Source organism: Schistocerca piceifrons, chromosome 9 (assembly GCF_021461385.2).
Source record: "Schistocerca piceifrons isolate TAMUIC-IGC-003096 chromosome 9, iqSchPice1.1, whole genome shotgun sequence".
Classification (NCBI taxonomy): Eukaryota; Metazoa; Arthropoda; class Insecta; order Orthoptera; family Acrididae; genus Schistocerca; species Schistocerca piceifrons.
In genome coordinates this window covers 155,817,253-155,843,054 of record NC_060146.1, presented here as the reverse complement: position 1 = coordinate 155,843,054, position 25,802 = coordinate 155,817,253, and the positions used below count along the sequence as shown (strand labels likewise).

The 25,802-nt window shown below is 41.7% G+C and overlaps 1 protein-coding gene across 1 annotated transcript in view; it reads left to right on the top strand.

Moving 5' to 3' along the window:
- The first annotated feature begins 20,813 nt into the window (after positions 1-20,813).
- LOC124716786 (1,5-anhydro-D-fructose reductase-like) overlaps positions 20,814-25,802 on the top strand; it is a 55,271-nt gene continuing 50,282 nt past the window's right edge. The window contains exon 1 of the mRNA XM_047243334.1: positions 20,814-20,888. Within this exon, the coding sequence (XP_047099290.1) occupies positions 20,814-20,888 (75 nt within the window). The remainder of the gene's footprint in view (positions 20,889-25,802) is intronic.

Genomic DNA, 25,802 nt, shown 5'->3' with positions numbered 1-25,802 from the left:
CAGTGGCGTTTTGTGGCACATGTGTTTCGGGATGCTTCTTTCAACATATCACCAATACCGTGGACTTACAAATCTGTGACGTGTATGTTCCCTATATGCCTATGCTGTTAGCGCCAGTTTTGTGTAGTGCCACGTTGTGCGGCACCACATTCTGCAATTATCCTTAATTTATGAACATGAGTGTATATAAAACGAAAAAAGTAATTTCTGACACTTGTTTCCTGACTGTCTGTCCGACCGTCCGACCCCCGAATGTATCAAGTTGACATTTATGTCACATACTGAGGCCTACGGTCCAAAACTGAAGCCTTTTAAGTCAATACAATCAAAACATACCGCCATTTATGTCACACATTTTCGTATCCATTCATTTTCATATTCACTCATAAATCTTATAGGGTACTTCTCATTGGCTAGAATCATGACGTTTGCCAGGACGAAAGCGGAAGTAAAAGGGGAAAAGCTCATAGGAAAAAAGGTTTTCTTTCATTTATTATCCGACTTTCTCTGTCTGTCCTTCGATTAACATACGTTTTTCTCAGGAAGGGGTAGATGTATAAAGATGAAATTTGTCACATACTAAGGCCTATTATCCCTCGGTGGTGTATAAACGTTAAAATTCTAAGTCAATGTAATCAAAAGATACGGTCATTTATGTCACATACTTCGATAATAGCAAACTTACTCGTCAAAATCTATAGGGTGCTCCCTGCTGATCAAGAATAATGAAATTCGGCAGGCAACAAGGTTCCACAGTCCAAGTAAAGGAAAAAGAAATCAGAAAATTGCTTATTGTTAATGAAACCAAACGAAAAAATTTTGTTTTGTCATTTGTTATCCTACATTAAACTTAAAATTGAAGTATTCCCGGGACCGATATCCTTCCAGTATCAATGTCGATAATAAAAATCGTCGAGGTTTTCGACTCTCGGTATGGATGAACTGTCTGTATACGTAGTTAAGTATGTACTGAACACTCAGTGTGTGACCTATTCTTTTTAATGCTAGTGCGCGTTGGGAAGATATGCATTGTGTCAGACTAAGTGTTGTAAAAAATAACTGCAGTCTGAAGGCCGCCAAAAACATATTTGTAGAAATGAAGCAATTATACATGCTTTGATAAGAAATTAAGGGGAAGTTTTCAGTTTTGTAGGGTGTATTAGACCATTTCCGGCGATTTTTTTCAATTCACGTTTGAAAGTGGCTGTGAGGAATTAGCCACAGTAGATACTTAATCTCTTGTCAGCTGTCAAACAGAGTAGATGTGTTTTGGTACTATCGGTGACGAAGCAGATAATTTGTATTAAATTTTGCTGTAGGAGGATCCACACCATACCTAGTACCAAAGTCACGCTGAACAGTTATTACTGACCCGCACTACGCAAAACGCAGAACAAAAAACTGTTTTTGTTTTCCGGACAGCATTTTTACTAGAACTGAAGTGGGCGCACACTGCTGCCACCTAGCGGGGACCATGTAAAACTCGAGAGTTCGCTCTTTCCAACAGTATTTTATTCACGTACATATCTCAAATAACATAATAGTTACGATTTTCTTTTAAAAAATCGAGTGGTTCTTTTTGATACAGCCGTTATTTTGATCACAACCTATTTACTTTTCTATTGAACTTTTAACAAGAAACGCCAAAAAAATGTGTTTTCTACTCACAGTTTTGATAGTCTTATTTTTGATATCGGGCAACCGCAGCCAAAATTCCCGCCGCCGCCGCCGTCTGGTCGCCGCCGCCGCCGCCCTTCTCGCGCGCCGCCACCATGTCCCAACCCACCACCACTACCACTATCATTTTCACCTCTCCCTCCGCTGCTCCAACCACCATCACATGGAGCTCATCCTCCACCCCACTTCCCGTCCTTCCTTCTCTCCCTGTCCACCCCACCCCTGCGCCACTTTCGGCTGTACCCACCCCCAACTCCTCTTCCCCTATCACTGTCGCCCCATCGACAGCTACTGACTTTCTGCCGCTCCCCGCACCGCCTCCGACAGGCTCCAAGCCAGCACGGATCTCTGCTCGACGTTCCACAGTCTCAGTGACACCCACGCCCCCACCGTTTGCTTCTTCCGCTGCTCAGGGTGGTCCTGCCCCCCGCCATCTCCCCCTGCAACCCGTCCCCCTGCCCCCTCCCCACCCAGTGGTGTCCACGAAACCTTCCAAGCGCCCGAATGCTGACCCTTCCCCCGAAGTCTCCTCCAAAAAAACCCCCAATCCCCGTGACCCACCCACTCCCATGGACGCGGCCCCGACCCCCACCCCCGCCACGCCTGCCACCCACACCTTTGTCCTCTCCAATCCTGACCCTCAATTCCTTGATGCCCGCTCCCTCACTCTCGCCATCCGGAAATACTGCCCCAATGCTCCCATCTCCCAACTGATTCCTCGCAAGGACTCGGTCCTCATAAAATCCCCCAATGCTTCCTTCCACACCGACCTCCTCTCCCGCATCCCTCGTATCCAATTTGGCCAACGTGCAACCCTCACCCCCTACCACACCCCGTCCTCTCCCCGTCAGCCTCAACCTCCCCGACGTCCGCCGACCTTCACCGCTGTGATCACGAAGCTTAGCCCCGTGATCACGGAGGCTGAGGTGTTGGCGGAACTCAACTCCCGGCCCGACATCGAAATCCGCTCGGCCCGTCGCATCTTCAATGATGCCGGGCCGACTTTTCTCATGCGGATATTCACTGAATCCTCCTCCTCCATTGACCGCCTCCTCACCGAGGGAGCTCTCATCTACAATCAGCGCCATAAGGTGGACCCCTCCCGTTCCCCTGTCCAATCCTACCGCTTCCAACGCTGTCTCACCTACAATGACCGCGTTACCTCTGCCTGCAAGAACCCCCCTACTTGTCCCCACTGCAAAGCCTCCCACTTCCTCAAGCATTGCCCCAACCTCACCTCTCCCCCCTCCTGCAACACTTGTAATGAACCACATCCTACCTACTCCTCGAAGTGTAAAGCGAAACCTCCACCAGTAACCCCTGAGCTCACCGTCCCTGTCCGTCCTGTTGATGACCCCATCCACCCCAACAACTCGCTCCGCCCTCCCCCTACTGCTGAGGACATCATCCGTTTCACCACCATTGTGCTCCAAAACATCCACCCCTTCCAGCGCTCCCACACTCTTTCCCAAATCGCCCTCGCTGCCCGTTCCATCTTCCATCTTACCACCTATGGCACTTACTCCCACAACCAGGCCCACTTCACCTTCACCCCCCTCACCACCCTCGTCTAACTCTCCACTCCCATGGTACAACAACCGTACCGTATCCTGTACCACAACATTCGCTCCCTGCCCACCCACAAACTCCTCTTCCTCCACACCCTACGTCAGCACCGCGTGGATGCCTTCGTCCTCAATGAAACCTTCCTTCAGCCTCGTATCTCCGTCTCCACTGCCCCTTACACCCTACATCGTACCGATAACCCGTACCCTCTGGCACGTGGCGGAGTTGCTATAGGCCACCTCAAGCACCTCCCTGTCCGGCCCCAACCTCTCCTTAACAATCCTGCTGAGCATCTCACCCTCAGCCTCTTCTTCCCCGCCCTTACCATCACCTGTGCCACCATTTATGTCCGCCCTCGCACCCCCATCCCGTATGATTTCCTGGCCCACATTGACCGCACCTTCTCCACCTACGTGATTGCCGCCGACCTCAATATCCACAGCCGCGATCCTGCCGACCTCCGGCGGTGGCATCAGTTTCTCACCACTCTCCAGGGAGACCTGGTTCCCCTGCCCCAGCACACCCGGCCCGAATCCAACACCACTCCTGATGTAGTCCTTGCCTCTCCCAACCTCCTTGGGCGCATCACCGCGGATGTCCTTGACCTCATTGGCAGTGACCATGCTCCTGTCCTCCTCACTATCTCTAACGGTCGCCATCCCCGCCACGTTCCTCGCCCTGACGTCCCTCCTAAACTTGTCCATGATTACTCCCGTGCCAACTGGGATGCCTACCGGGATTCCATTCACACCCAGGTTGACAGCCACGACCTTACCCTCCAGTCTCCTGATGACATCTCTCGCACTGCTGCCTTCCTGCACCAGACCTTGTCTGACGCCGTCGCCACCCATATCCCCACCAAAGCCGTCCACCCTCACCGCCCCGCCCTGCCTCCACAGGCCGTCCTTCTCCTTCGGGAGTCCCGCCGCCTCTACCGCTCTTTTCTCCGCACTCGTGACCGGGATACACTTACCCCCCACCGGCAATTACAGCGACACATCCGCAACCTGCTTGTTGCGAAGAAACGCCGAGCCTGGCGCCAGACATGTACCCACCTCAACACCACGCTCCCCATCAACTCTTCCAAGTATTGGTCTGCTTTCCACCGCCTTACTGGGAACCGCCCCACCCCCCAGTACCCTCTCCTCCTTAATGACCGTCCCTTTCCTGACAACCTCAGTAAGGCCAACCACTTTGCCTCCCACCTCTCTGATGTTTTTTCCATCCCAGATGATCCCCACTTTGATTATTCCCTCTTCCCTGATGTCTTGGACCGTACGAATACCTCTGTTCCTCCCCTTGCTCCTAGCTTCCAGTACTTGGGCCACACCCCACCATCTGCACTTAACACTCCCATCACTACACAGGACATCAGCCTCACACTCCGCACTAAACGCAACACTGCACCCGGCCACGACTGCGTTACCTACCGCCACCTCAAACACTGCCCTCCCTCCTTCCTTTCCCTCCTTGCCGCCCTCTACAATGTCATCCTTGCCACTGGCTTCTATCCCGACCTGTGGAAAACCTTCCGTATCCTGATGTTCTCCAAACCCAATAAGCCTCCATCTGATGCCTCTTCCTATCGTCCTATCTGTCTCACGTCGGTGTTCAGCAAGCTCTTGGAATCCATCCTTTCCCGGGGCATCCATCTACACCTCCACCAAAACCACCTCCTCCCAAACACCCAATGTAGCTTTCGACCTTCCTTCTCTGCTGATGACCAACTCCTCCGCCTCACTCATCTCCTCTCCCTCCAGCTTAACTCCCGTCGCTCTGCCATTTTTGTCTCACTTGACCTTGAAAAGGCCTACGACCGTGTCTGGCATCCCAGTCTCCTGTTTAAACTCCAAACCTACGCCCTTCCTATCAACTACATCCGTCTGGTGGCCTCCTTCCTCTCCCGCCGCCCCTCCTACGTTACCATCCATCATGCCAATTCCCGCACCTTCTACCCCTCTGCCGGTGTGCCCCAGGGCTCTGTCCTCTCCCCTCTCCTCTACCTCCTGTACACAGCAGATATGCCCCAACCCCCCCCTCCAGTGCACCTCTTGCAATATGCTGATGACACTGCATTCCTCGCCCTCGCTCCTACCCTCCAACGGTCCCAACGCCTTCTCCAGAATCACCTTGACCTTTTTGCTGCATGGTGTTGAAACACGTATGTAACGCAGCAGCGATGGCGAGGCATTGTAGCATCTGTGACCAGAGAGTATGCGCTTGACCGCGCGAGTGTTGCGAGCGGTTCTCAGCCAGTAGCAGTCAGTCAGTCGTTGCGAGTCTGTCAGTTTAGTCGTTGCGAGTCTGTAACTCGGGCTGTAGTCGTCATGCAGAGCGGTCGGTCAGTAGTAGCAGCCCAGTGCGGTTGTGTGATGTAGGCGGTCGGCAACACTGGTCAAGATGAGGAATAAGGTATACTGTTAATTAATATAATCATTAGATAATGAAAAATTTTATTTATTGTAATTATTCTCCAACAAGTCTCCCAATAATAATTTTTTATTTCAAAAGCATTTTCTCAAAAATTTAATTTTTTATTGAACTCAAGATTTCGTTGCACTTCCCATTTCATTCCATTTCTTTTGAAGAAAAATTCCACTAAAAATCACAAAAAAAAAAGGGGAGAATATTATTATTTGCAATGCAGTTCCTCCAAGCGGTGCGCAACAAAAAGAGCAGATATGTGACATCCATTTATTCTGAGGTAAGACTTTAATTCTGATTGTTTTACACAGGGCCAAAGACCGATATTTCGGTTTAATTGAATTTTCTTGTCACTGAATGGACTTTACTTTTGAAGGATTTATATTTGAGTCAGATTGCGAATTTCACAATTTTGTTGCCATTGTCAGTACATTTGATTGTGGGCAGGTTACGCCTAGAGCAGTGTCCATTAGCATCCTTAAATAATATTGCTTTATTTTCTTTTAAAATTACGGTGGGGAGGTTACACTTGGCTCCCATTTCTATTGAGTATTGTCATTTACATTTCTTCTAAAATATTGCGGGGAGGTTACACTTGGCGACACCCAGTCCAGGATCGAATTTCGTTGAGAGTCTTTTGAAAAACAGTCACATATCCGCTCTTATTTGCTTAAGTATAATTAGGATTTGGCGCTACGCTTTTATTAACTTGTGACTTTCTTTCTACAGGTCAACGGCAATTTGTTGCTCTGTTGTATTTGTGTGTTGATTTTGCATTGTGCTTATTTATTTTCTGAAAAATTGTGACTATTGTAAAAATGCCGCGAAAGACTGTGAATAGTGTATCGCGAGGTATTTTGAATGAAATTACCGACTTAAACAGCGTGACCGATAGTAATTATGACACGCAGTGTGATGATGACAATCCTGCGTTCACTAACAATCAGTGCAATACAACCATTAATGATGACTTTTATCTTAATGATGAACAAGCGAACTCAATTGTCTCTTCTGTTCATTTGACGACAATTGATGACGCGGGACGCTCCATTGTAATGAGCGATACCCAGCTTAACACACCCGATTTGGAAAACTCAAGTAATGTGCAGACTAATTTGTCTAATGAAAATGAACAGGGTACACAAAGTACAACGGATTTATTTAATTCCGGAACAGTGTCTGATAGTGCACATCCGACTGATAAACCTTTTTGTAAATTACAGAATGACCAAATGGTCACACAAAACGCGACAATTGTAGATACACCATCAAACAGTACTGAGAATAGAGTAGGTAATGTCACCTTGGAGCAACTTATGGCAATATTGATAGAACAGAATAAAAGGCAAAGTGAGAAAATAGACAACAATTTCAAACAACAGAACGAAAAATTAGACAAACAAAGGGAAGATAACAAACAAGATAACGAAAATCTCAAACAACAACTCAATGAACAGGTCAAACAACTTAGGGAAGATAACAAACACTTAAATGAAAAACTTGACAATAATGACGAAAATTTCAAACAACTTAGGGAACAGAACAGACAGCTTAGTGAGCAAATTAGAGACGTTGCCGCGCAGTGCCATGACACTAAGGAACAGTTGCGCGTGGAAATTGAGGCTTGTTCTCAAAAAAATAGCGAAGAAATTAAGACTGTTGCGCAAGAATTAAGGGAAATGCAGACAGCCGCAACAGAAACACTCAGAGACGAAATTAGCGGAGTCGCTAAACAGTGCTCTGAAAAAGCTGCACAATTACGGGACGAGTTTAAAGCAATGACGGTAGAACTTTCGCGCACAGTGGACGCAAAGATAGACGCGAAATTCGAACAGCAGAACACTCAGATTAACGAGCGCTTTAGTCAGCACATACAGAACAGTGATACGCGTTTCCGCAAATTTATTCAAGATCAAAATAAAGTCAAACGTCAGGTTATGGAAACAATCACTGCACAAAGACAAGAGGACAAACGTAAAATGTTTGCGAAAGCGAAGACGTATGTAGATAATAATATTACTACAGTGTCCGGCAAAATTAATACCATAGAACAATTGAACGCGGAATTAAGGGATGAAATTTCTGATCTTAAATCAAAAACAGATACACACACAGTAAATATTCAAACAGTGACAGATAGATTCGAACAATTAGATCTAACACAGGATTGTGATGTTATCAAAGGTGATGTTAAAAAACTGAGCGAAACTACGCGCAAGTTGCAAAAACAGATTAATGCGTCTGATTCTAAAACCGATGATCAGGTTAAAATACTGACTGAAAAATGTGATGAATTGGCCAGTCGTATTGATGCTATCGAAAATACTAATGACAATAAATCAGACGATACTGCACCGGTTTCATTTATCCAAACGCCTGAATTTCAAAATTTACAGCAGACAATTAATGAGATCGATTCATCTCACAATACGTTACGTAGGAAGTTATCAAATTTACAACAAGAAGTAACAGAGATGAAAAACATTTCAGTTAATAACATACCACAACAGACGTCACTATATGAACATGTGTCAGACTCACGCAGCGTGTATAATGTGAACAATTTACAGAGACTACGAGACGTAAAATCCGAAAAGCCACGCGACTTGAAATCCGAAATGACACAGACGAACAGATTCACACACAAACCTGAACGTGTTATCAAACTGAGTGACGAGAACGTAGATTTCGAGCAATTTGCATTTGTAAGAAAATGTAAAGAATTTAATAGTGACAGAGCACAGATACACGATTTGCACTGTATACGACAATTTATTCTTGTACATTCACCGCTACTACCTGTAATGCAGAAACCAGCTTTGAACAAGATGCGACAATTTATTTTTGTATTTACAACAGCATTGCCTATAATGCAGAAACTAGAATTAACATGGATACAACTATTTGCTTTTGAATTTTTACCGCCATGGCCTGCAACGCAAAAGCTAAAAATTATTTGCAGTGCGTAAATGACCTCAGGGGATTCATTACGCTTTAATGAATATGTGCCGTAGCGAGCATAGGGCCCCGAGCTGTAGTAGTGCTGTTTCATCTTTAGTTTTCTGCACTGCTGCCTTCTCTTCTACTATCCTTTATATCTATCAAAACTGCTCTTTAACTATTGCTCTACCTAGTATTAAGAAACAAGTAATGAATACCCGATGTGACAAACTTTTACCGCATGTGACAATTTTCATTAGACACTATGTCCAGAACCAGCGTAATTTTAATAACGGATAAAATCGTAATCATCAGTATGTGTAAAATTAACAGCAAACGCATTTTTTGGTAACAATAGACTTTTTCACCACAACAGCATGAAAGTGAGCCGCTTAGCATGCCTAACCAACAATGCAGTCTACAAGGTCAACCAAACTTTAATGTTTCGCCGCGTGCACGTATAGTCCCACCCCCAACAAATAGTAACGCATGGCAGCAAAGAAATAACTACGTACAGGCAACACACCATTTCAATTCGTATCGCAATACGCCGTATAGAAATTACTATCTTGACAGACGTAAAAATAACGAGCACAATTTTCAGCGTACATTTAATAACAATCGATCTTTTCAGCAGCAACAACCTTGGCAACAACATATTATGATGAATGAAACAGACAATAGGTGTCATCCATAGCGTAACACGTCAATAAGAAATAAAAGAACAGTTCGTATAGTGGATATGCCACAACATTCTCCCGTAAATAATAACACGTACGATAAATTTTAACCAGATACAGCACAGATTGCATATTACAGTAACGCAAACATTACTTTTGACACGCAGAATTTTGTTCACGTACATAAACCCGCTACATATTGTTAAGAAAAAAGATGGCTCACTTCGCCTTGTACTTGATTCACGTCACATTAATGACATTATTATTAATGAAACAGACCGACCACAGACACTAGAGGAACTTTTACAGAAATTTCACGGTACAGCTATTTATTCCACATTAGATTTGAAATCGGGATTTTGGCAAATTCAACTTCATCCGAACTGCAGAAAATACACAGCTTTTCTCTGTTTCGGCGACTGTTATCAATTTTGCAAATTACCATTCGGCTTAACTATTTCCTCTGCAGCTTTTATTCGCGGTTTGAGCACTATACTTCCGACAGAACTTAAAGACAGAATTACGACGTATGTAGACGACATTCTTATCGCAGAAGCTAACTGGTATGAACACAATCTGATTCTTGAACAACTGCTGCAAACTTTTCATGCACAAGGACTTACAGTTAACCTCAGTAAATCGCATTTTGGCAAAACTTCTATAAAATTTCTTGGACACGTAATTTCAGCAGAAGGCATTGCGCCTGATCCAGAAAAACTTCAGGCTCTACGTGACATTAGTGTTCCTACGACGAAGAAGCAATTACGCAGTTTTTTGGGCTTAATTAATTTTTTTCGTAAATTTATTCATCACTCTGCTTTAGACACACCCAGATTATGCCATTTAACAGGTAAAAACAGTATTTGGTCTTGGGATAAGCAAGCTCATTCTGAATTCATGAACCTGAAACATGCTCTGTTGAATGCTCCACTGTTATCGCACCCAGATCTTACTAGAAATTTTTCCATTGCCACCGACAGTTCCAATACCGCTTTAGGCGTACACATTTTTCAGGAAATTGAAGAAGATGGTTCAACAGTTATTAAAAACATCGCATTTGCAAGCCGCATTTTGTCACCCGCTGAACGAAATTATTCTGTTACAGAACTTGAAACATTATGTGTTGTATGGGCTTTTACGAGATTTAGGCACTTTCTTTATGGCAGACATACCACCGTCTACACAGACCACAGAGCGATACAATTTTTACTTTCGGCTAAATTCACACACGATAGATTAAGTAGATGGAAACTGTATTTACAGGAATTTAATTTTACAATAGTTCACATTCCCGGCACGCAAAATGTTGTAGCAGACGCACTATCGCGTTCTCTCGGCAACAATCAGCAAGACGTAGCAACCAACTTCTGTAAAACAAATTTCAGTGTCATGTACATTCAGCAAGTTGCATTTGAAAACTTTATTTCATCGTCATTACAGGACATAGCACGAGAACAAAATAAAGACAATGTGTGGAAAGAAATTAAACACCTTTGGCTAGATAAGAATAATGTTACGATTAGAAACCACTACACTGTACGCAATGACATTTTGTTTCGCCGCTCTCATCCTGACAGCAACAATTGGTTATTATGCATACCTGACGAACTGGTCAACAAATTAATTTGGTATACTCATTTAAGCTACGCACATTACGGAGCACGAAAATGTTTTCTTATACTGAGACAGAACTGTTATTTTACTAACATGGAAAAACGTATACGACGAGTTTTAGCGTCTTGTAAAATCTGCCAGAAAGCTAAATCAGACACCACTTCACATATTCCTCCTTTATATCCCATTATACCTGTTAAATTAAGACACATGGCCGCAGTAGACATTTTTGGTCCGATTCCGAGAACTAACAGAGGTTTTTGCTACATTTTTGTCGCTGTTGAGCTCACTTCAAAATTTGTTACTTTCACTCCATTACGCAAAGCTACTGCTAAAACTGTTTCGAAAGCATTTGTAAAACATTTTCTATCTCATGTAGGGCATGTGATGAAAGTAATTTCTGACAATGGATCTCAATTTCGTAGTAGCGTATGGACACGCATGTTACGAGCCAGAAACATTTCTCCGATCTATATATCCAAGTACCACGCTTCTTCGAACCCCTGTGAAAGATTAATGAAGGAAATTGGTAAGCTGTGCCGAATATACTGCCACAAAAGACATATTGATTGGGATACACACATACTCTCATTCCAAGATGTAATTAATTCCATTCCAAATGAATCCACTATGCTATCTCCGACTGTTATACTGAAAAACGTTGAACCACCGAACAAAATTAAAGAATTAATAGAATTTCCCAAAAGTCGTCGCCTACGACACCATGAAATAATTGACATTGCGCTGAACAACATCAAACGTGCCGCAGAGCGCCGGAGAAGACAGCAAAAACAGGTTTGTACACGCCGCGTCTTTCACGTTGGACAGAAGATACTAGTACGTACACACTATTTATCCAGCAAATTAAAAGGTAAGTGCAGTAAATTTGAACTTCTATACGCAGGTCCATATCGGATTCGCAGCATCCCTCACCCCAATGTTGTACATGTCGAAACTTTGAGAACTAGAAAATCGAAAGGCAATCACCATATATCAAACATTAAACCGTTTATTGAGTGAAACCACTGTATGATTCAACACACTATGATGCCATTTACTAATGCAATTATTTCACGTGACTAATTACTGATGATTATCGTATTTTTTCTTGGCAAGTGCCCGGCAAGGTAAGGTTAGCAGGTCGCTCTTCTTGTCGTTACACATCAGACCGTGCACATTTTCCATTTTTTTTTGTATATGACTGTACTCCAGTTTTGTTTGTGTGCACTATGAAATAGTTAAGATATAACACACACCAGTCGACTTTGACATTTTTTTTGCCTTATGACATCTCAACATCGTGACTGTTTCACATTTTTTTTGCTGCTGCATTGTATTATTCTGTGTATATCTTTGTTTTTTGAACACTGTCAATGTTTTTGACATATTACGTTTTCTGTCATGTTATGCTGTAGGGTTAATTGTGTCACCATAAACCAGTCATTATTTAGTGGGTATATGATTTAAATGCAAGACATTAATCTCTGTTCATCAATTTCAGAAAGAAATGATGTATGTAAGAAATAAATTCAACAGAAATGGGAATTTCACCTACGGAATAAACGAAAGGAGATGCAATAACTTTATGAGGAAGAGTAAATGGATCAGGATTAACAAACATTAACAAGAATATACAATACTCATCACAGAATAGCAGTCTTAACTAATTTTTTCTTTCAGAATACAAGGTGATTGATGCAGGCTGTCAGAGAGAACTACACATCTTAGTTTTAGTGATGAAATATGCTAGAGATAAGGAATAGTTATGTAATGAGTAATGAAGTGATTTTTTGCAGATGATAGTGAATACTGATGAATAATGATGAAGGATATGCTGTTATGAATAATGAAGTTTTTCTTTACAGGTGATGATAATAATGAAGTTATGATAATATGGATAATGAAGTGATGGATAATGAAGTTTTTTCTTTACAGATGAGGATAATGTTGAAGTTATGCATTTATGCTACGTAGTTATTTAAGTATTTGTTGCAGTTTGCTTTGACAGCAGGTGTTACATTGCATAGTAGGATGACGGAAAGTTTTGGAAAGGACAGCTATGGAACACATTTTTATACACATTTCACTACCTGTTAATTCGAAGTTCACTACTTTTCAGCATAGTGTGCGTTTCTTCTTTCAGGTCAATAATCCGTTTTTGTATTTTTTCCAGGAGAAGTTTTTCATGACACTTACTAAACCTGTTACTTATTATACCTGTTCTAGTACTTGCATTTTTATATTTTTTACCCATTTGTGTCTATCGTTTATAAATGTGATCACATGTACTGCCTTGTTACATAATCTTGCTACAGCTGACTCATGACGAATGACGTTACCTATCCTCATTTGCTGCAATAGGTCAAAAGCAAATAGTGTTATGTTTCAGCAATTAATTATCGATCCCAACGCAATGCATTGCTACCAAAAAAATGTATTACCAGTCCCACATAATGTCACTAGTTTATGATAATTCTGAATAATACTGATCAACTCTGAATAGCATGTCACTTGAGTAATGACCTCTTAATGAGACTATATTCAAAATGATGCTTTGTCACTAGCTAATAACTGCCACTGTCTATTATAATGATACTACGTATAATGCCTGTGATTATTAATGATTTGCCTGTAATTGACTGATTTTAATAATGACTTTGTAATGGTCTGAATACTACTGAAGGAGGAACACTGTTTATTGTAATGTTACCACTTATAATGCTTGTGATTACTAATGATTTGACTGTAATTAACTGATTTTAATAATGCCTTTGTAATGATCTGAATACTACTGAATGAGGAACACTGTTTATTGTAATGAGTACTTGTAATGCCCATGATTATTAATGCTATGACTGTAATTAACTGATTTTTAATAATGACTTCGTAATAATCTGAATAATACTGAATGATGATTTTATTCAATACTTGCTGGCCACTGAGTGCCAATAATTAATGTCACTCCACGAATTGTTATTAATTATGCCATTGATTAGCTCTTGTTTCCAATGTTGATACTTTGTTGTTGGAAATGAATGTGACTGTTTCATAATGCTTTGTAATTAGGAAAAGACTAATGATTCTTAATAGATTGGAATGACATAATTAATTAACTATGGTACTGTTTAATAATGCTTTGTAATTAATTAAGGCTAATAATCCTTACTATATTGAAATGACAAATGATCAATTAATTAACGGTAATTAGACAAATGATTAATTAACGACAAATGATTAATTAACTGTAATTAGACAAATGATTAATTAACTGTAATTAGACAAATGATTAATTAATGACAAATGATTAATTAACTGTAATTAGGAAAAGGCTAATGATTCTTAATTATACTCTGTAACTGGAAAAGAATGCGATTATTTAATAATGCTTTGTAACTAGGAAAAGAAGATTACTGGTTCTATGTAAAACAATTAATGAACATTTTTCTGTAATACTACATACATGGTACAGAAATGTTCAATAACTGGGCTATGAATGCCGCACACTACTACTGTAATTGACAATATTATGTGACTTAATGTCCTTCACCTTATGAGCTAACTACCCTGAATTACTGCAATGTCCATTTGTCCTGTTTATCCTAGTGATCATGGAGCACTATCTTTGGTTTTGCACTAATTCTACGTTGGTGTGCCTTGTAAGAGTGTGGTGTTGACACGACATGCTGTCCACCACCGTGAGCAATGAAGACGTTATTATGGTCCCACTGTTTGGTGTACCTAATGTACTGCCAAAATGAAAACATGGAACATTACTACGACAGTTCAGTGTCTTTGCTACACTGATAAATTCTGATGGGAAAAGATCTTCAAGTTGTGTCACTTGGTGTTGTACTTCTGTGGAAAGATATGGACTTTCAGAGCAGCTGTGTGCAATCTAAAGTGCTACAACCATGATGCAATCCTTCCCTTCCTTATCCTGATTCTTGTCACATAAAGAAAAAATTTTTTTGGTAACATCGTTTATGTTCATAGGTTATACATTTTTCGATTCGCTAAACTCCAGTGTGAGTACACTTATGTCACTTTGGACATGATTTTTTGCCATTATGTTTATTTGTTGTGAAAATGCTAAAGACATTTTTCAGTGCATGTACACTTGTCAACATAATATTTTTTTTTTTTTTTTGCCAGTCTGTTTATTTGTTCTGAATATGCTAAAGAATTTTTTTCAGTGCCTGTGCACTTTATTATCTGTCAAATAATTTGTATATACTTTTCTGATTTGCTACTATGTTTTGTACTCACATTTTGTCTTTGTCTGATATATTTTGTACTTAGTGCGTGTGCACAACATATACTTTATGTACTACATCTAATTATTCTTGCCAGTCTGTTTATTTGTTCTGCATATACTAAAGAATTTTTTTTCAGTGCCTGTGCACTTTATCTGTCAAAAAATTTGTACATACTTTTTTTCTGATTTGCTACTATGTTTAGTATTCACATTTTGTCTTTGTCTGATATATTTTGTACTTAGTGCGTGTGCACAACATTTAAATATTCTGTAAGTTGTAGAATTTTGTTAGTTAAAGAAAAATTTTGCCGCGCTTGGCAAGTCCAAATGACTCACCATCGCTGCCAAATTTTTGCCCCCCCAGTGGAGGGTTATGAAACACGTATGTAACGCAGCAGCGATGGCGAGGCATTGTAGCATCTGTGACCAGAGAGTATGCGCTTGACCGCGCGAGTGTTGCGAGCGGTTCTCAGCCAGTAGCAGTCAGTCAGTCGTTGCGAGTCTGTCAGTTTAGTCGTTGCGAGTCTGTAACTCGGGCTGTAGTCGTCATGCAGAGCGGTCGGTCAGTAGTAGCAGCCCAGTGCGGTTGTGTGATGTAGGCGGTCGGCAACACTGGTCAAGATGAGGAATAAGGTATACTGTTAATTAATATAATCATTAGATAATGAAAAATTTTATTTATTGTAATTATTCTCCAACAAGTCTCCCAATAATAATTTTTTATTTCAAAAGCATTTTCTCAAAAATTTAATTTTTTATTGAACTCAAGATTTCGTTGCACTTCCCATTTCATTCCATTTCTTTTGAAGAAAAATTCCACTAAAAATCACAAAAAAAAAAGGGGAGAATATTATTATTTGCAATGCAGTTCCTCCAAGCGGTGCGCAACAAAAAGAGCAGATATGTGACATCCATTTATTCTGAGGTAAGACTTTAATTCTGATTGTTTTACACAGGGCCAAAGACCGATATTTCGGTTTAATTGAATTTTCTTGTCACTGAATGGACTTTACTTTTGAAGGATTTATATTTGAGTCAGATTGCGAATTTCACAATTTTGTTGCCATTGTCAGTACATTTGATTGTGGGCAGGTTACGCCTAGAGCAGTGTCCATTAGCATCCTTAAATAATATTGCTTTATTTTCTTTTAAAATTACGGTGGGGAGGTTACACTTGGCTCCCATTTCTATTGAGTATTGTCATTTACATTTCTTCTAAAATATTGCGGGGAGGTTACAGTGTAACCAATGGCTCCTGAAACTCAATCCTTCCAAGACCCAGGCAATCATCGTAGGTCGTACCACTCGCTCCTTCCGGCTCCTGGATTTCTCCCTTACTGTCTGCGCACGTCCTGTCCGTCTCACCCCCACCCTCACCTACCTTGGCCTCACCATTGACCGTCACCTCACCTGGACCCCTCATCTCCGATCCATCCAATCCAAAGCCCACAACCGCCTCCGCCTCTTCAAACTCCTCTCTGGCCGGACATGGGGGTTGCACCCCTCTACCATCCTCCACACCTACAAATCCTTAATCCGTCCCATCCTCTGTTATGCCAGTCCTGCCTGGATATCTGCCCCCCCCAAATTCTATCAGTCCCTCCAGATCCTTGAGCGTCATGCACTCCGCCTCGCCTTCCGTATCCGCCTCCCGTCCCCCACGCGGCTCCTCTATGATCTCATTCCTTTCCCCCATCTGCTTCTCTTCCTCGAACATATCCGCATCCTCTACACCTCCCGCCGTCTTGAACCCCCTCACCCCCTGGTTGCTCCTCTCCTCTCCCATCCTCGCCCTCTGCCCCGTCTTCACCGTTGTGTCCCCCCTACCCTCCATCTCTACACCCTCCATCTCCTTTCCCAAGGTGGCTTCCGTCAACTCCCCCTCCCGGATGATGCCCTCTCTCCCTCCATTTATCCTTCCTATCAACTCTGATCCTCCCTCCCCCTCCTTTCCTCTGTCCTTTCCCTGGGCTCCCTCTTCCCCCCCCTTCCGTCCTGTTTCCTCCCCACTACACCTCTCCCTACCTCCCTTCTCCCCCCCAGTCCTTTTGTATTCCCCTCCTCTGCCTACCCCCCTCCCTGTCGCGTCTGCCCCCCACCCCTCTTATGGGTCCTCATCCTCCATCAGCTCCTTTCCCGGTTCCCCCCCCTTCGCTTTTACTCTCCTTTCCCCCCCTTTTTGTTTTCCCATCTCCTGTTCAGTTTCCCCCCACCTGCTCTCGACTGTGGTGTCACCTTTGCCGACTTTTTCGTGCTGTGTTCTAGTGACTATTCAGTGTTGTGTTGCGAACAGAAACCATGCTGTCGCTGGGTGTGCGTTTTATATACTTTGCGAACAGAATCCAGACTGTCGCCGTGTTTTTTTTAATTGTCTATTGTTTCCCCTGTCTGCTCCGTATGTATTTTTATTCGCTTCATCATCCCTCTGTTGTTTGTTTTCATTTCCCCATTTTCTTTTCACCTTGTTACTCAATGAGTCCCCGATTTTATCGCCTGTTTTTTATTATTATTTATTCTCCTGCTCTTTGTCAGAAAACCTGTAGGCTGCAGAGCGGCGTCCTAAGCTGCTGCCAGCCCGCCCCCTTCGGGGGGAATTGAAATTCAATAAAGGAAAAAAAAAAAAAAAACCAAATTCCACATGCTGAATACAGTTTTTCACACTCGCTGTTAAAATACTTCCTTGCCGCGCCATAACTTTTTAAAATACTGTCACCTGAAGATGCATCCCTGATGATGCGAAAAAGGCTGTGAATTTTTATTAAAAGTTTTTTAACAGCCAGTGCGGAAGATTTTTAACAGCTTTCAGTCAGTCTTTTCTTTAAAACCCTCGCAATACAAAAGAGGGTGGCGGGGGGTACTTTGTGCCCACTTTTTGAAAATATTGTAATCTAGGCAGTTTCTTTATATTTGAAAATTAAAAAAAATATTGTTAATGAATTTTTCGACCAGACGTGTTTAGACTTTTTAGTTAAATTTAACCTAAAAGTTTAAGTTTCGGTAGTTTTCACATTTTGCAGTGAAGATCGTATTCAATATTTCCTGGTTCAGGGCCTTAGTTACACATTAGAATCCCTTTAAATTTATGTTTGGGGGGGGGGGGGGGAGGGGGTAAAAATCTACAATAAAAAATGAATTTTGAATTTTTGAAGTTTTTTAAAGATAATCATAAAGTCGGTGATACACGTTATTGTTATGGCATTCTTATTGCAGAGAGCGTGGTAGAGGATATTTCAGACTCTGGATCCGGAATACACATTTTTAAAAATTATTTCAGGCTGGGCAGAAGGTACCCTCCCTTCCCCCACCCTTGGTAATGCTCGTTATGAAAAATGCTTTAGTGTTTCTAGCGTTAAAGTTGACTTGTTCGTCACAAGCGCAGCGGCAACCTTTCCCTTGTTTGCTCTATTTTCGATCTATTGCCTGGCCTTACTGACAAGGGAACCTCCCCATCGCACCCCCCTCAGATTACTTATAAGGTGGCACAGTGGATAGGCCTTGAAAAACTGAACACAGATCAATCGAGAAAACAGGAAGAAGTTGTGTGGAACTATGAAAAAAATAAACAAAATATATAAACTGAGTAGTCCATGAGCGAGATAGGCAACATCAAGGATAATGTGAGCTCAGGAGCACCGTGGTCCCGTTTTTAGCATGAGCAGCTACGGAACGAGAGGTCCTTGGTTCAAGTCTTCCCTCGATTGAAAGGCTTAATTATTTATTTGCAGACAATTATTATCTGACGTGTTTTCCTGTGGAGGAATCGGTTGACCTATGACCTTGCGATCAAATGTTTTCGCTTCCCATTGGAGAGGCACGTCCTTTCGTCTACTAATCGCATGGTTTTGCGGTGCGGTCGCAAAACGCAGACACTAAACTTATTACAGTGAACAGAGAAGTCAATGAACGAACGGACAGATCATAACTCTGCGAAATTAAAGAAAGTAAACTTTTCACTCGAGGGAAGACTTGAACCAAGGACCTCTCGTTCCGCAGCTGCTCACGCTAACCACGAAACCACGGCTCTCCTGAGCTCATACTGTCCTAGATGTTTCCTATCTTGCGCATGGACTACTCAGTTTGTATATTTTGCTTATATTTTTCATAGTTCCACACAACTTCTTCCTCTTTTCTCGATTGATATGTGTTCAGTTTTTCAAGGCCTATCCACTGTGCCAACTTATAACTAAATCTGAGGAGGTTGCGATGGGGAGGTTCCCTTGTGAGCAACTCTTTAGTAAAGATTAGCTCCACGTCCGGTTTTCGTAATTTGAAGTCATTCTAAATCGAAACGTACCCTTGAGACTTCAAAAAACACGCTATACGGTACGAATTCGCAGTTGCTCCCTACGGAGAGATGATCTGTTTAGCCAACTCCCGGGAATGGAGACTGAACTCTCTTTGGGACAGCACAGTCTTTGGTATTTTTACCCCACATCTAAAATTGTCATTATATTTGCGTAATATTTATTTACTTAGATCCAATTTCTTTTAAAAAAAAGAAGAAAAAGTACACAAATTTCTACATAAATTGTGCTAAAATTATTATTGCGCCTGCGAAATCTCCATCGCACTGAAGCATCGAACTGTTGTCTTAAGTAGTTCGTCAGCACCAGGTCCACCTTTCGATGAACCCGTAATTTTTTCCAGTTCTTTTTGCAATGAATTTAACCTCTTTAACAACTAAAGCTTATCGACAGCAACTGATCGTACTTCTCCGTTTTCTTTTGGCGATTCCTACATTCGTTTCATTTAACAAACCACAAGACTGGCAAACTTCTAAATATTTCCACTAATTCTCAAACGAAAAGCCCGTTCAGCTGTTTCCGAACCCATTCCTACTCCACAACACAGCAAATTGCGCAAAATAAACACTTTAGCGGGCGAGCCAGATGTGACCAAGATATGTGATATTAGTCAGAGACTATGAAATCCAAGGGCTTTGCACAATAAAATCTAATTTCAATTGTTGTTGTTGTCTTCAGTCCAGAGACAGGTTTGATGCAGCTCTCCATGTTACTCTATCCTGTGCGTAGGTCCGTCAAATTGCACAACCTTCAATATTATCTACAGACGGCCAGTAATGTTGCACAATATGAACTACTACGCAATATTATTGACAGTTAGGATTCACAGGGACAAATATTTTCAGTTTTACTCAGATAAACGTTTCAGTCGGAGTTAGCATCTTGACTGGCTATTGTGCGGTCACTGCTGATTTGTTTTAGACTCCTACTGCTGGAGACAGCATCTGGACTGAAATTAATATTCTTTGAGCTTCCAGGATTGGGAAGTCCAGAAATTAGACGGACGGTACAATACATCATTCAGTAATCGTCCCCCGATGCGCCGACCACCACAATATGTGTTTCGTATTGTTGTGCAAGCTCCTAATGTGCAAGATGTGCGTTTCCTGGTAGACCTACCACGGTTGTATCACGTGAATGTTCACATTTATCAACTGGCGTCTCAGTTACCTTAGCACAGATTTTACTTCACTGTTATCTAATCTCATGCCTCGTATAATAATGATAACAGCAATAGATTACAGATTCCGGTGCTGCGACAGATATAAATACTGGATCCGAAGTACAGACAACACAGCCCAAGTGCATTCTCCTTTAGTCACTGGCCTAGCACGAACTCAAGGCAAGGAAGTCATGGACGGCAAACTGCAGTACATCACTTTCTACAATGGTCAGAAGATGCCCATTGTAGGCCTGGGTACTTGGCAGGTATGTTAACTACAGTGTCACGCACACAGGGTAGCAAAGTGTCCGAGGGGTATTCTAAGGGATTACGGGAATCTAACGGTTAAAAAAAATTATCCCGTATCGAACAAATACGGGACGCCAAAAACAGTATTTAGTATTTTTCCGATACTTTCTCTCTTCCGTGTGTCGAAATTATATCAGTGTTAGGCCCATATATCCGAACTCAACATAGTGAAATATGAATTTTTCTTACAACACTTTTGTCACACTAAAGATGCAATACATCACGTTACTTATTTGTTATTAGATCATACATTTGCCTTAGTTAACTGTAGCCTAATTTAATTAATTCAGTCTATTTATTCCTGGAAAACATGCTCTAAGAAGAAGCAAGAGAAACGACGCAGCACGATTTGTACGAATGGGACGGAAATCAATAGACGTGATTTACATGTACACATAAAACAAATGATTATAAATTCAGAAAAAAATTGGATGGTTTATACAAGAGAAAGGGCTTCACAAATTGAGAAAGTTGATAACGCACTAGTTATGGAAGCCGTTATCCGGCTTGGTATTGATTGATGGAGTTTTTGCATGTCATCCTGAGCGATATCGTGCCAAATTCTGTCCAACTGGTACGTCAGATTGTCAGATCCAAACTGGTTGCAGGACACTGCCCATAATGATCAAAACGTTGTCACCTGGGCAGAGACCCAGTGACCTTGCTGACCAAGATACGGTTTGGCAAGCATTAGAAACTCTTACCGTGTGCGGACGTGCGTTATCTTGCTGAAATGTAAGCGCAGGATGGACTGCCACAAAGGGTAACAGAACGGCGCGTAGAACATCGTCGACGTAACGCTGTGGTGTCAAGCAAAACGGAGTAACTGCTTACACAAAGGTCCAGATGTGGACGAACGCATTATTGACTTACTCAATTTGTAGAACACTTTTTCTTGAATAGATCAAGCAGTTTTTCTGAAGTTTTAACCCTTTGTTTGTCTGTACATGTAAATCACATCTATCGGTTTTGTCCGGTCCAGATAAGTCCTTTATAGTGCGTCGTTGTTTTTGTCATACGGTGTACGCCGAAAATCTGATACATTGCTTCATTTATACAAGCGAATGCTGCGGACCCAAATGGATGCCAACCACATGCAGACCAAAGACGTCAGTCATCGACCGTCTACGCTTGAATGTCTAGCGAATACGATTAACATCGAATAATAATGTCTAATTTATCTCCGAAGCGGGTTAAGTGACTACATAGTTATTTGAAAGATGGAGAAATTAATACTGTTTTTAGACTACAATGATTAGCGTTAACTTTTCTATTCATTTCATTGCGTATGTCCTTCCATTAATAAAATAACAGCCGATAGGTGTAAAAGTTTGGAGATGTCATTGACGTCTGCTATTGGGGTGTTACAGCAGTTAGTAAGCCTACACACACACATGCTGACCATCACACATTCCCTCTGAACGTGTAGGTGTCTCTCTAAATAGTGTGTTTTACGTTTGGGATCACAGTCACTTTGAAACTCATCAAAAAATCCTTTTTCTACATGAAGCTATCTTCTACTTGAAATAAAAAATTCTCTCCGTCCGAAGAGGCCCCTGAAATCCCAGCGGTGCCGACCAACAGCGGTGTCTTCCTCAGCCGATAGGCATCGCTGGATGTGGATATGGAGGGGCTTATTGCCAGCACAGCATTTCTTGACTGTTGTCGGTACACTGTGGCAAGGCCGTTGACGTTTGAAATAAAGTTATTTTTTCATTTCGTCGCTTATTAGTTAATTTCATTCGCTTGTGAAATATCAAGCCGTCTGGTAGCAAGAATAACAACAAACGTCTTTTGCAGCTTCATGCAGAAAAGAAATAATACTGGAAAGAGCTTATATTCTTGCTAAATGTTTCCCCAATTATTTACTTTTGCGATCTGGGTTTAGGGTTCTTTGACCCATTGCTTAGTATTTCGTCAAGCAAATATAAAAAAGTGTTCTTTCTTTCTCGAAATAATGTTCCGCCAACTACTGTCAGTAAAATCAACAGAAAAAGTAAATATAAAAATGCATAGAATTTAGTTAAAAAGTCTTTAAAGTGGTACTTTTATGTCATATAACAAACTGAGCCATGTAATTTTCTAAGGTTTTATTGTTTCTTGTGCAGCTGAAATTGTGCATAACTTTCTTTGTTATATTACTCAGAACATTAAGAAGTGTTTCCTATTTAATATTATTTTTATCATTATTCATCCCACTAGGCCTCTTTGATTATTTACGAACGGGGCGCGACTTGCTTGTAGCAAATAACAAGATATAAAGATTGTATTTAAAAAGAAAAACAATATCACGCAGGAAATTGGCTTGTTTCAAAGTCTCCCCAATTTCCTCCGCCAACAAAATATGCAGACCACAAGACGACCCCGATGTGAACAAATGTGCACTGCTCCAGGTGTAAATAAGTGTTCTATAAAACATTGTATGTGAGAAAACTAAATACATTAGATTTCAAAAATTTCCACCTCATGTAACGTGTACCTAGGTATCGTTTCCTATTGTTGAGCAAAGCTGATTGTTGGACGGCCCCGTGTTGCACAAGTTAACAGTGCCGTGATTTATAACTTTAAACTTAATGAAATTCAAATAAAGAAAATGAATCTGATTAAATGCCGGAGGAAAGTAACTGTGTGCTCAACGGAAACTATAACTCTGTACTGAAGAACAAAATGAGAGTTACGTGATATGAAATGCAATGTAGAACTGAAATAACCAAGAAAAATGAATTACTGCACTACCTGCCAGCAAATAACTCTTTGGAATGACCAATACAGTTCACTGAAAATTTAGGCCGACGCGTGACAATCTTCATTACATACAGTTTGCTCCAGAAGGCTAGGTGAGATCTGCCCTGGAATAAAAGTAACTTACTTCTTCCTCAGCAGGCTGTGTTTGTGTCTGGAGTACTGACGTTCTAGAAAGGAAATACAAATCCGCAGACGCCTCAGCTAAAGATAAATAATCTTCTCTAAATTTTTTTGCTTCAAAGAAACAATCTGTCACTGCGTGTGGTGTAAGGTGCAATGCACACACGACACAATATTTAAAGCTTTACTATGAAAATTGAGAGGTGGATTTACTTTAAAGAAAATCGCTTTTAAGAAATCAAACTGATTATTGACAAAAAGACTGCACAGCATAAGGAGACTCTAACAATTACACATCATTACATAAGATAGCACAAACATCTGAATCAGTTGAGCTAATTGTAACATAATGAAAAACAAAGGCATCAAATTAACATTGGTCATGAAACTTATTAGTTGTCTTCAGTTAATGGTTTTGAAAAGCAAACATTTCATTCTTGCGTCTGTCTTCATTAATTTTAAAATTCCTTAAAAATCTTTCCCGTCGATATAAAAAACGAGACAGTTTTTTAAATGAGTTTTCATCTTCATGATTAGGTGCTCCGGATATTTTCTCCCAAGCCGGCCGGAGTGACAGAGCGGTTCTAGGCGCAACAGCCCGGAACCGCTCTGCTGCTACGGTCGGAGGTTCGAATTCTGCCTCGGGCTTGGATGTGTGTGATGTCCTTAGGTTAGTTAGGTTGAAGTAGTTCTAAGTTCTAGGGGACTGATGACCTCAGATGTTAAGTCCCATAGTGCTTAGAGCCATTTGAACCAATTGAAAGAAATATTGCACTGAAATATCAGCACCAACTAGTTACTAATGACATTCTTCCAGGTAAAATTCTAAGCCCGAAACTGAAAGTGTAGGGGAGGGGAAGGCTAAAGTTTTTCCTACAATCATAAGTATTTGCTGCCACTCAGTTATGAGGTTACAGTGATGGATTTTAATAGGAAACTGATCATCCAAAATAATACTTAAATGATTAAATTCAGATATAGAAGACCGACTGCTCCAGGAGCTAACAGAACAATCTTTTATTTTACTACACAAGAATAATTTCGCTATATCTACACTATGTGATCTAAAGTATCCAGACAGCCCCAGAAACATACGTTTTTCATATTAGGTGCATTGTGCTGCCACCTACTGCCAAGTACTCCATATCAGCGACCTCAGTAGTCATTAGACTTTGTGAGAGAGCAGAATGGGGCGCTCTGCGGCACTCAAGGACTTCGAACGTGGTCAGGTGATTGGGTGTCACTTGTGTCATACGTCGGTACGCTCGATATCCACACTCCTAAACATCCCTAGGTCCACTGTTTCCGATGTGATAGTGAGGTGGAAACGTGACGGGACACGTACAGTACAAAAGCGTACAGGCCGACCTCGTCTGTTGACTGACAGAGACCGCCGACAGTTGAAGAGGGTCGTAATGTGTAATAGGCAGACATACATCCAGGCCATCACACAGGAATTCCAAACTGCATCAGGATCCACTGCAAGTACTAAGACAGATAGGTGGGAGGTGAGAAAACGTGGATTTCATGGTTGACCGGCTGCTCATAAGCCGCACATCATGCCGGTAAATGCCAAACGACGCCTCGCTTGGTGTAAGGAGCGTAAGCATTGGACAATTGACCAGTGGAAAAATGTTGTGCGGAGTGACGAATCACGGTACACAATGTGGCGATCCGATGGCAGGGTGTGGGTATGGCGAATGCCCGGTGAACGTCATCTGCCAGCGTGTGTAGTGCTAATAGTAAAATTCGGAGGCGGTGGTGTTACGGTGTGGTCGTGTTTTTCATGGAGAGGCTTTGCATCCCTTGTTGTTTTGCGTGGCGCTATCACAGCAAATGACTACATAGATGTTTTAAGCACCTTCTTGCTTCCTGTTGTTGAAGAGCAACTCGGTGATAGCGATTGCATCTTTCAACACGATCGAGAACCTGTTCATAATTCCCGGCTTGTGGCGGAGTGGTTACTCGATAATAACATCACTGTAATAGACTGGCCTGCACAGAGT